Source organism: Aphis gossypii, chromosome X, assembly GCF_020184175.1.
Source record: "Aphis gossypii isolate Hap1 chromosome X, ASM2018417v2, whole genome shotgun sequence".
Classification (NCBI taxonomy): Eukaryota; Metazoa; Arthropoda; class Insecta; order Hemiptera; family Aphididae; genus Aphis; species Aphis gossypii.
The window spans coordinates 39,467,439-39,478,626 of record NC_065533.1 but is presented as its reverse complement, the minus strand read 5'-3'; the positions used below and the strand labels follow the sequence as shown (position 1 = coordinate 39,478,626).

The 11,188-nt window shown below is 27.2% G+C and overlaps 1 protein-coding gene across 1 annotated transcript; it reads right to left on the bottom strand.

Annotated features, from left to right (window-relative positions):
- Positions 1–412: 412 nt before the first annotated feature.
- On the bottom strand, positions 413–10,160 carry LOC114129475 (E3 SUMO-protein ligase PIAS1-like). Its single transcript, XM_027994223.2, has 3 exons — positions 9,874–10,160; positions 1,781–2,611; positions 413–1,717 (listed from the first exon to the last, which is right to left on the bottom strand). The coding sequence occupies exons 2-3, from the start codon at positions 2,604–2,606 to the stop codon at positions 558–560; spliced, it is 1,986 nt and encodes a 661-aa protein (XP_027850024.2). The 5' UTR covers positions 2,607–2,611; positions 9,874–10,160; the 3' UTR covers positions 413–557.
- Positions 10,161–11,188: the final 1,028 nt, after the last annotated feature.

Below are 11,188 nucleotides of genomic sequence, written 5' to 3'. Positions count from 1 at the left end.
AAAAAATCTAAAAAGGAAAGACATTGGTGTGTCTAAGTTTTATTATAAATAGTAAAAATTGTTGTATATATTGGCTTACAAAATACTAAGGAAAATAATTTTGCATTCATTATTACTCCTATAATATAATAATCAAACATAATATCAGAGTATTTATTCTGTGATAGTATAAAATACGTTGATCGGTGGTTATTTTATCAGATATCCATAAGTTGCCTTTAAGTGGTCGGAAAAATATAAATTTTATTATTTAAAGTACTAGCTATAGTAACCAAATTCCATTTTTAACATTATAAAATTATAATTTGTCTTCTGCATTAACCTGAAGAATGTAAAATAAAGTGATGTCGCTATTTTCAATTTAATAGACTATAATATATATTATTAATTGCTATAATAAAAAGAAAAGATAATTAATATATAAATATTTTAATGTTTATTAAATTTTCCATTCTAATAAATATATTGTTGGTACATTAACTACATTAATTTTAAAAGCTTATACCATCAAAATTACTTAGGAATAATATTTAAATAAAATGAAAAATAAAAATAAATTAGGAGTCTTCAGTCGTAGGGGTAGGACTTGAAGGAGGGGATGGACTGTCTATTTCAATTACTAATCCTTGTTCAGAACTGGTAACAGCTTGTTGCGGCTGTACTTGAGCTTGTGGTTTTAAATCAATTACACCGACCGGTTGAATAGCATGAGCTGCTTGGGCTTCATTTTCCTGTTTAACTTTTTCTGTTCGTGGTTCTTCATCACCACTTAATGTCAGATCGACAAAAGATAACTTTAAGTTGTTTTCAGATTCTTGAGTTCTAGGTTTAGTTGTTGGCTCAATGCAGCTTTCATCGTCACTATCCAAATCTACTAATTCAATAGGTTTTACTCTATCAGAAGTATTATTGGTGTTATGTATTTCTTTAGTTTCTTCATATACTCTCCATGTTCCATCAGCCAAAAATTCAATTTCCTTACTGCAGTCTTTAAGTGTTGCACTTGAAATAACTTCTAAAAAATAATTTTGAATTTGTAAATCCTCATACAAACATGGATTATTGCAAGTTGGGCATACCCAAGTTGGTTTTTTTTCATTCATTAAAATGAATGTACTTGCATCGAAACATTGTAAGTGATTACAATTAACAGATTTTACAGGTATCTTCATTCTCATTTTACCCAGTGGACACACCAAAGAAAAGCGATAAGAAGTATCAGTAGCCAAATCTGGGTCAACATCTGCTATCTTTCTAATTATATAATTTTTAGTTTCTTCTGAACTCCTCCCGCCTTTGTCTTGAAGTTTTTTTATTAATGTATCTACCGTTAATTTTTTTACTAGATACAAAACAAAAACATAATTCTTTCCATCAGGGGTCCAATTAATAGTGATGTTGTTGACATTGATTGGAGAAAGTTTGAAATTTGCAGTGCAATTGATTGGCCTTGGAGTTCGTCTAGATTCAGCCAGATTACTTGGTCGAGTATTGGGAGGAACTGGCGGTAAAGGACAGGCTTTCATATTAACTCGTATGTGTAGTCCAAGAGGCATGTAATCTGATGATTCATTAGGCACAGGCTCTATCAACTGACAAATTCGAATTTGGTACTGATTACGATGTTCATATTTTCCATCAGAAAAGTAACGATTCGAAGATACGGCATTGGTGTGTTCGAGTGACAGAGTATGTCTGAATGTAGCTTCTTTCGTATCTGAAATAAAATATATATTATGAACATAATTAAAATAAAAAAATAATCATAAAATGTCGCTACCTCTAGGAACGTTTAGTAATGTACAACTGTCCGTTCCAGTTAGAAGAGTTGGCTTAATGACTTCATCAATAACTTCATAAAATGGTAGCTTTTTGAATTTTATTTGGGCTACAGTTTCAATAGATGGTATGTAAGAATTATTTCTGCTAGCCGTTGTTCCTAATCCTAATGCATCTTGTGCTACAATACTCATTTTTTGATTTGGGGGTAATTGATGTGACACTATGGTACTAGATCCGGATGGTTGATAATTGCCAGCAGGTATATACTGAATGTTATTATTGACCATATTGTTAGTAGGAATAGAATTTGACATGTGGTTATCATACATGCCTCTTTGCATTTTGGGCGTAACTTGAGATAATCCAGCTCGTACCATATGCATTGATTGTTGAGGATATTGTTGCGGTTGGTACATTCTTCGTGGTGGTTGGTACATTCTTTGTGGTTGTTGGTACATTCTATGTGGTGGTTGGTACATTCTTAGTGGTGGTTGGTACATTCTTTGTGGTGGGATCTGTATTTGACCCACAGATATTATCATTTGCCTTTGTTGCTGTTGATTTTGTGATAATCTGCGCATCATACCATCATTACTAGGCAATTCATGTTGCATAGAACGATATATTTCATATATTTTTGCTATGTATGTTGAGTAGTCAATGTTAGCTGGTCTAGTCCTTAACAATTCAATTGCTCGATCTTTTAATTCGGATTTTCGGCCCCCTCTATTAAGACCAAAAGTTCCTAATAGTAATTGTAGATCACAATGCCGATAAATACTCAGCATATTTATATAATTTTCGTCGGTGAAATTCATACTCATGGTCACTGAAAACAAAAAATTTAAATTTATAGTTGTAGATAATAAACACATAATAAGAATAAATACATCATCTTTAAAATATAACATATAATATGGAATGTTATATCAGTAACTTTTTTAGATTTGTAATAAATTAATACTATGGTACCTAACCAGATAAAATCCTGTAAAGGGTGACAAATATTTGAAAGCTTATCTCAGGATGAATAAATTTGATTTTTTTGGATATTAGATGTCTAGATAAGCTCAAAAAAACAAACTTAAGTTAGTTAATGAGTTGCTCTTTTCTTCAAGTTTACTAGGATACCATAATTATAATACAAATAATTATTATTTTAATTAAAAAAAAAATGAATAATTATTTCTTATTTGTACCTGATTACGGGTGACGCTCTACAGTTAATAATAAAGATAGTATAAAAAATGAATCGAATGACTGACAATTTGTACGGAAAAACCCAATGAACCTATTAAATGAAAACATCTTAAAACTAATTACACATTACGTGTTTTAGACTTTTACTTTATTTATGTATAAATGTTGTATTATATACTATAATAGATTTTTTTTCTTTTTAAAATGTAGTATCACATAAGAAAGCCTTAAATTGATGAATGCTAGACATTTAGATACCTTATGTCCTAAAGAGAAATTTCGCGAAAGAATAATATTCGAGCATAACTTAATGAAATGGTAATCAAATTTTAATGTTGGTATTAAATATTAAATACATTTTCATTAGCTTTCAGCCGATATAATATATTTTAATAAATACCATATTATGAATTATTTATCAAGCAATCTACACATTGCAATAGCATTAGTTCTAGAGCAGACAGTGAATTCCCGTTAGCTTCAGAAAACTCAAGTGCAAACTATAAGATGCATGTAAGATTTATTTATTTTAAATCATAATTATTTGAAATCCATAAATATATTACGAATAATGTTCAAACCATTAACTTTGTTTATTTTTTATAATATTAGAATTCTATTTATATTTTATTTGCATAAATGATTTATTACCAACGTTTTTAGTTACTAAATTATTTTCATGATTTCTGTGTAGCTTAATATAGAAGATATATTAAATATATTGGAAAAAGGAATGGTTAGGTTGTAAAATTTTATTCAAATATCTCTAAACTAAATGAACAGTGTCGCAAAACTGTTACTGATACTAATATTGAATACCTATTTCAAAATAAAATCCACACAAGTCCAAAACTTTTGAACATATAGCTATTAATATAGTTAGTTATTTTTAAACAGAAGTGAAGGTTTTTATATAAAATTAAGTATGAAATATCCTTTATTTAAAAATGATTATGTTTTTTTTATTATTGTTATTTATATAATATACATTTTTTGAACTTTTATTTATATTATAATTAATTATGTAAAATTATAATTTATATTATCATGTACAAGTTGTTTATTTATTTATTAGGACACTCGTTTTTATTTTTATCTTTATTAAACATAAATATTTTTTATTGTATGTAACTATTAAATAATATAATATAATTTGTAATGAACTGTTGTATTATATGTATGAATATTTTATAAGAGATGTTAGTACGTAAGAAATAAGTTAAGAAAAACTATAGATAATAAGTAAAACAGTAAAATTCAATAAGTTAAGCAATAGTTAATTATTCACAGAAATAGGTTAAAATAACAATTGTGCAATTCGGTGCCAGTAAACTTTATATTACAGTTAGCATAGTAAGCAAGATATAATAATAAGAAATGTAAATAAATTTGTTTAATAATTTACTAATCGGGTTAAAATAACAATTACACAATAATCATAGTATCTATAATTGTAAATTTAACGTAGTAATAGAAAAATGTAGAACAATCGATAGTAATTCGATTGTAAGTGTAATATATAAGTGAGATGGCTAAGACAGCAAAGGTAGTCAGTGGTGGTGATCGTGTGACTCGATCACCACCGGACGTCGTGTTCAAACTTCAAATAAAGTATTTTGCGTTATTTTGTGTTTAACTTTATTTTGGTATACGTCCGAGTAATCGGCGTATACGACAGAACTTTACTTTGTAAGTTTAATTAAAAATATTTTGATCTAAAAAATACCTATAAATATTAAAGTGTTTACATCATAATTAAATTTATTAAATGAACAAAAAATAATGAATTAAATATAAAAGTTGTTGTTTTTAGTACCTAATAAGTACTGAATTATTCCGATTTATATTTGTATTTATTTTATTACTATATTTAACTATTTGTTTTTGAATTACAACAAAAGATTAAAAGTCGTGTGAAGAGAAATAGTTATAATTATACGGATGATTATTTGAACTTCAGTCATAAAGAATTAATGTAATTGTTCAGCGATTTTTTTGTTTTTATTATATTATACAGAAAAACTAATTAAGAATCTTTTACTTATATTACATTTTAAAATCTTGAATATAAAAATAAGCATTTTAATAAATTTAAACAATTTGTGCATTTTTATTATTTTGTTAAAATTCTAAGTTCAAATACTTATAAAAAATAGTACCTATGTGGCTATACATTTTCGATATTTTTTAGATGGTAAAATGAAAACTAATGAATGTACCTAGTTACCTATTACGAATTTTACTATAAGCAAAGACATTTTTAAAATCTGTTGATTAATTTAAAGATATTATAATAAATATTTATGATATGAATCTATTCATACTGTTTTATGGCATTTACAGTAAGGTGTTAACAAAAAAGTCAATAATAATATAATCCGATATACTATATACCTAGTGATATTGGAAAGCTCAAAATTTTATTACACCTTTTTGTAAATACCATAAAACAGTAAAAATATATTCACACCCAGTACCTATATAAATAAATAAAATAAAAATGTCTGCGTAAAATTCATAATAATATAATATATGTAAAAGTTTAAATGCCTACAAATAATGTTTTAAAATAGCAAGACAATTAACACCGTTATTTATCGTTTAAATAAGTTTAAAATTTGGACTCAAAAAATCTACAAAAAATAATTGCGCTTACACATTTTTTAGATTCTATAATTTCAGCACGAAATATTTATTGAAAATCTTAATCTTGTATTCTATTTTTAAAACTTAGATGTAAAATGAAACGTTTTTATAGATTTCTAATTACAAAATAGTTACAATATTTTGCAATTTTTACAAATTTAGTTAAATACTAACTTCAACTTTCAAGTATAAAAATTATTAGGTAAGTACTATAGATTTTCGATATTTTTTAATTAAGAAATTAATATTTTACGAGAAGCTTTAAACTAAATTGTCAAGTATTTAAAGAAAACAATTTTTCACGTCTATAACCATGTTAAAAAGAGTCGAAATATTTTGAAAATTTGATTGTAAATAGAAAATGATAGTAGGTATATATATTTAGCAGCAAAAATTTTAACTATCTACGGTTATTCGTTCTCAAGTTTGAAAAATTGGATTTGCATAAAAATCCGGGTTTGTCCCTGAGTTTCTATTGTTTTCCCCAATAATAAAAAAGCATTGGGAAATAATCTAATTTTCTATTCAAAACCATAATTTAAGTTTAAAATCAAAGTATTTTATTAACATTTTATTCTATATACATACTAAAAGAGATAAAAATACAAATCTTAATCAATACATTCATCACTTCGTTCAGAATCTAAAAGAATAATATACTTCAATATTATTAGCTCATCAATATTGTATATTTTGGATTACTGTCATTGTAGAATATGCCTATTTGTAATTTGTGGATAGGTTATACATCGTATGCATTTATTATTCTGGTTCTTGAATAATAATATTAATATATAATATTATTATTGACTATATTCCACAGGGTATAATGATTATTGAGCGGTGGATGATAGTGTCATAATTATTTTTTTATTTTACTGAACCAACACACTTACACACTCAATAAACCTGTTGCACGAGACATTCTCCTAAAACTATTTTATAGATTTATATAGCTCCTAATTTATAGCTGTATTTATATTTATATTTATACATCACATAATAAACTGTATATAGTTATACTAGCTATAGCTATAGTTTTAAAAGCGTTGTTTTTTTTATGAGTACGCTATCACTATGTTATATATTATAGCATATATTATTATGTCTGTTTCGTTTACGGGTATGATAATAATGGTAAATAATAACAATAACAATGCGTGTTTTGATCATGTAAACCATTTAGAACTATCAAGTACCGACACGCACAAACGACCAATTTCATTTACATTAGAAATATAATTATACATCTATATTGATATAGCTATATTATAAATATAAGTATTTATACCTACTAATACTCAGTATTTCGACACTTAAATCTGCATCTTATTGTAGTTATAATAGAAAGTACAGATTAATCGTAACTTTTTAAAATTGCCATTTCTTATTTTATAAAAACAAATAGTTAAACTTATACGAAAAATATAATATTATTTGTGCTATACTAAAGCAAATAAATATTGACTCATCCACTTCACACTTCAGCACTTGGGTTATGTTTTTATTATTATACATATTGTATATTGTTTACACAATATATTATAGTTATAAATTATGGTTTATCGTTCAAGTTACTGTTTAAAAGTTTTGAATTAATTTTGACAATTGATAGGGTTGTCATTGATTAGGGATATAAAATAAAATAGTTATTATAATTGTATTTAAGTTTAGACCTTATTATTGTTACCTACAAAATGACTGTGTTAAAGATCTATGATCTATGAAGTTTACGTTGAACTTAGTTTAAGACAGGTTAAATCCACGAGCATTTTATTTGTCACGGCGGAGAAGGCCATGAAGAATATTAACCTTGGATCATATACATATGTTATATTATATATATTATACTATTATATATCATATTGTATATGATCTAAGATATTAACTAATACAGTAATACAATATAGCCAATATGGATATATAATTTATTATATTACATAGGTATCGAACTTATAACCTAACCAGAGTGGATTAAAAAGTAAAAACGTCTATGAAGCTCCTATATTATCCAGTAAGTTCCGCTTTAGTGATCACTGGTTTATACTGTTTATAGAATCAACCGTTTATTAGAATCAAAAAGCAAAATCTTAAACCAAATCGTATGTGTAATGTTGTAAATATTTAATAGAATTAACCAGTTAATAGAATCATAATGACGTGCACCAAAGTGATCACTGATCACATTAGGCGGTATTCACTGTATATTAAAAATATAGACGCTAACCAGAATTCTGCTTTACCACTGAAGACAATTATAATTAAATATTAACTCTTACGCGATAATTAATAAGTAATAAGTAATAACCATTAGGTTAGGACATACTACAATGTGCAAACAGTGGTATTGTACCGGATGTTCGGGTTCAGTCGCTTTGAAATAATAATGACCTCAGATACTATAAATGTCAAAGAATCGTAAATTTATAATTGATTCTTATAAATAACAGAAACATTTTGTTGGATAAGTTAGATTGGTGAACACATTGATGACTTAGAATCGATTATAGAATTTTATTATATTGGACAGTCAGATAGATTTGTTTATTATGTTATACGACAATTTAACATGATATTTAATTTAATACATTTGTTTTTTTTTTAAATAAGTAAGTGCCTGGATAACCTTTTTTAACGAGCCACGGGTTATCAACAGATGTCTCACCGTATAATAAAACGTTTGCTGAATAATGCATAATATATTATGCATTATTCATAGTATGATGTAGAAACACAGTATTATGTTTAACTCTTTTGAAATCTGGTCATAAAAACACCTTTTTGCCTATATACTTATATATATATATATTATATAATTATTAATATTATATATGACATACTTAACAATCATTGTTAACAATATAAGTAGTATAAAATAGCCGATTCTGGATCCCCCCGCTTCACCACCTCCCGCACATAAACGCGCCAGCCCCGTTACGTCATCACCACTACCATCCTCCGGTCACGTTACGTTATCACCATTACCCCCTGCCCCACCCTCGCTATATACCTAAATATATACATACATACATATAATATACTATATACATACATACATACTATATACAGGGTGATTTTTTTATCAAACAACACTTATTATTTCCAAAAGTATTCATGTTTTTGAAAATATTTTTTTACAAAGTTTCTAATTTTTAAAAAAATAACGTTTTTATAAAAAAATTATATTTTTAAATATTTTTTATCCTTATAATTTTTTAAGTTTTTTACTTTTTTGAACGACAACATAAATTTTTAATTTCATATTCCAAAGCAGAATAATTTTCTGAGTAATTCGATACATAAAAATCGAATTTAGGGTGAGTAGTTTATGAGTTATATGTATTTAAAGTTTAGACAAGCGGAGTGGTGGACAAACATTTTGCGGGGTAACCCCGTACCACTTCCACTCCGCGCAGCTAAACTTTAAATACATATAACTCATAAACTACTCACCCTAAATTCGATTTTTATGTATCGAATTACTCAGAAAATTATTCTGCTTTGGAATATGAAATTAAAAATTTATGTTGTCGTTCAAAAAAGTAAAAAACTTAAAAAATTATAAGGATAAAAAATATTTAAAAATATAATTGTTTTATAAAAATGTTGTTTTTTTAACAATTTGAAACTATGTAAAAAAATATTTTCAAAAACATGAATACTTTTGGAAATAATGAGTGTTGTTTGATAAAAAAATCACCCTGTATACATAAATACATACATACATACACACATACATACCTATAATCTATTTACATACTAATATCTACATTAACAATTAAAAATAAATATAATAAACACAAAACTACAGTGAGTTCCGCTTAATGTGATCACTTTGGTGCAGGTTATTTTGATTTTATTACCTGGTCGATTTAATAAAATATTTATAACATTTCACAAATACGATTTGGTTTGGGATTTTCATTTTTGATTCTATAAACCAGTGATCACATTATTTTATTATACTTCGAAAAAAACAAAAAAAAATACGAAATAATTTCTATGAATAGATATTTAAAAATAAGTATTATACAGTTTTTTATTAAATTGTATATAATATATTATTACTATATTTTATATTTTCAGTAAAATATCATTTATATTTTCGATTCGATACACGATACACCCATAACCCTATATATATGGTATACTATAACATGCATTGTATAAACTTCTAAACGTTATTTGTTTTGAGTAACATTAAAATATAATAGTTAATTACAAATAAATAATAATGTATATTACCAATTTCTGTAGAGTCTAAGGCACTTGAACACGGATGGACGTCTGCACTCAATACATACACTGAACTGACTGTTTGACGCGAGTACAATTTAACATGGGCTTGTAATGGAGACTGAGCGACTCTAGCGACCGACGCACATAGCGGGAGACTGCGTAGTCTTTTGTGCCGACTGCAGCTGGTCCGGGTAAGAGCAGAATTCAAATATTTTAATACGACTATCGATAGTAGATGCGCAACAAAATCGTTATCTTTTTTTTTTGTACATTGGTTACAAAAATGTGTTGTCCTTTAATTCAGGTAAGTGTAATAAAATGGCCGAGGACCCGTCGCCGCCGTTAGTCCAAACAGATGTGTATGAAACGCGCATGCGTCTGTTTGTGAGTACGTGTATATGACGTGTTTGTATACGAGAATTCCAGTGGGGAGGACTGTGCTCGCGGGGGATCGAACCGAATCGTCCTGTTTATTCAAGGGAACCTTTTTTATTTTTATTCAACTAAAATAATATTATGATTTTTATATTTTTGAAATACATAGGTACATACTATACATTGATTATAATGCATTAAAACGTAGTCAATGATAGAATAATATCGTAAATAAATCTAATGTTTTAAATGCGAAATAAAAACGGGCACGTCAATTGTAATTTGTGATCCGTGAAATTCTAAGCTACTTAAAAATAAATTCTACGAACTATAAATTTTTTGAAATATGTAACATATAATTTTATAACGGCGCATATTATATTTCTTTTTATATCTCGGTCGCTTTCATCATAATTAGCGTACCTATGTATTGCGTGACTTATGTCCTGTTGATTTTGTCCTAAATGATAACGCATGTATAATCGTAACACCTTTGGACTTTGTTGATTAAATTATACAGTCTTTTTATAACTCCTCAGTGGATTGCCACTACTTGGCTAGAATACGAGTGTTATAAATTATTATAATAATTTGTAGGTACCTACAATGTATATGCGCGTTTACGAATACTCATATTTTTTGTCCCGGGAATCCTGACAAAAATAAATAAGTAATGACAATAAAACATCCGTGGCATAACTACATGATTTTCGAATAAAAAGAAAAAGAGAAACTCAGTGTACGACTACTTTTTTGTTGTCAAAATTATTTAGATACACGATTGCGCATCGACCGCACTACCCAAACTCTACGAATTTACACCCCCTGCACGGCCCACATCACTGGCATACACGATACACCTGTGGGTTTTATTATCTTTTCGGCGATGGTGGCAGATGTTGATTTATTTCTTAGCCTGTAGCGGTTAGGTGTAAGGTTGCACACA

What these genes read in the sequence shown, in the direction of transcription:
- LOC114129475 (XM_027994223.2), bottom strand. Translation starts at nt 2,606, where the DNA reads ATGAGTATGAATTTCACCGACGAAAATTATATAAATATGCTGAGTATT. An exon ending in ATTACTAAACGTTCCTAGAG is followed by an intron (nt 1,718 to 1,780) that starts GTAGCGACATTT and finishes ATTTTATTTCAG; the next exon opens with ATACGAAAGAAGCTACATTC.